Source organism: Bison bison, unplaced genomic scaffold (assembly GCF_000754665.1).
Source record: "Bison bison bison isolate TAMUID 2011002044 unplaced genomic scaffold, Bison_UMD1.0 scf7180017864531, whole genome shotgun sequence".
NCBI lineage: Eukaryota > Metazoa > Chordata > Mammalia > Artiodactyla > Bovidae > Bison > Bison bison.
In genome coordinates, this window is record NW_011495081.1 from 8,340,319 (window position 1) to 8,340,847 (window position 529).

Below are 529 nucleotides of genomic sequence, written 5' to 3' on the forward strand. Positions count from 1 at the left end.
GTCCTTCCTCGCAGGCGTTCGCGCCGGGCAGCCCGAGCGGCCACGAAGGCCCCCGCCCGCAGCTTCTCCCGCCCCCTCCGCCCCAGAGGGCTGGCTGCCTAAGTCCCTCCCGCTCCCGGCTCTCCGCCTCACTAGCAGCGGCTCTCGGTGCAGCGGGGACCGGGCGCAGAAGCCTGTGCCCACGGAGCGCACGACACTGCTCGGAACGCACCACCACCCTTGTCCCCTCAGCCGCCCACTCGGGATCTCCAGCAGCCTCCGCGCGCGCACGGTGAGCGCCACCCCGGGCGCTGAAGGGGAAGCGGGTCGCTGCCCCGAGTGTCCTTTACCTCCGGATCGTCTGGACCTGCGCAAGGGGCTTGCTCCTCAAGTCTCCTCTTCCCCACCCCCACCCCCGATCATTTCCAGTGCCCTTCACCCTACTCCGCCTCTCAGCCCCGACTTCTCTCTTCCCTCCCTTCCTCGTAGGGAGGCGAGGCCCGGGTCTCCCCAGTGGGGACCGTTGCTCTGGCCGTTGGCGGCCGGCGCT

General features: G+C 71.1%; 1 protein-coding gene across 1 annotated transcript in view; it reads left to right on the forward strand.

Moving 5' to 3' along the window:
* CAPRIN1 (cell cycle associated protein 1) overlaps positions 1 to 529 on the forward strand; it is a 38,896-nt gene that overhangs the window by 787 nt on the left and 37,580 nt on the right. Inside the window, exon 3 of the mRNA XM_010831884.1 lies at positions 15 to 370. Coding sequence (XP_010830186.1) covers positions 15 to 370 — 356 coding nt within the window. The remainder of the gene's footprint in view (positions 1 to 14; positions 371 to 529) is intronic.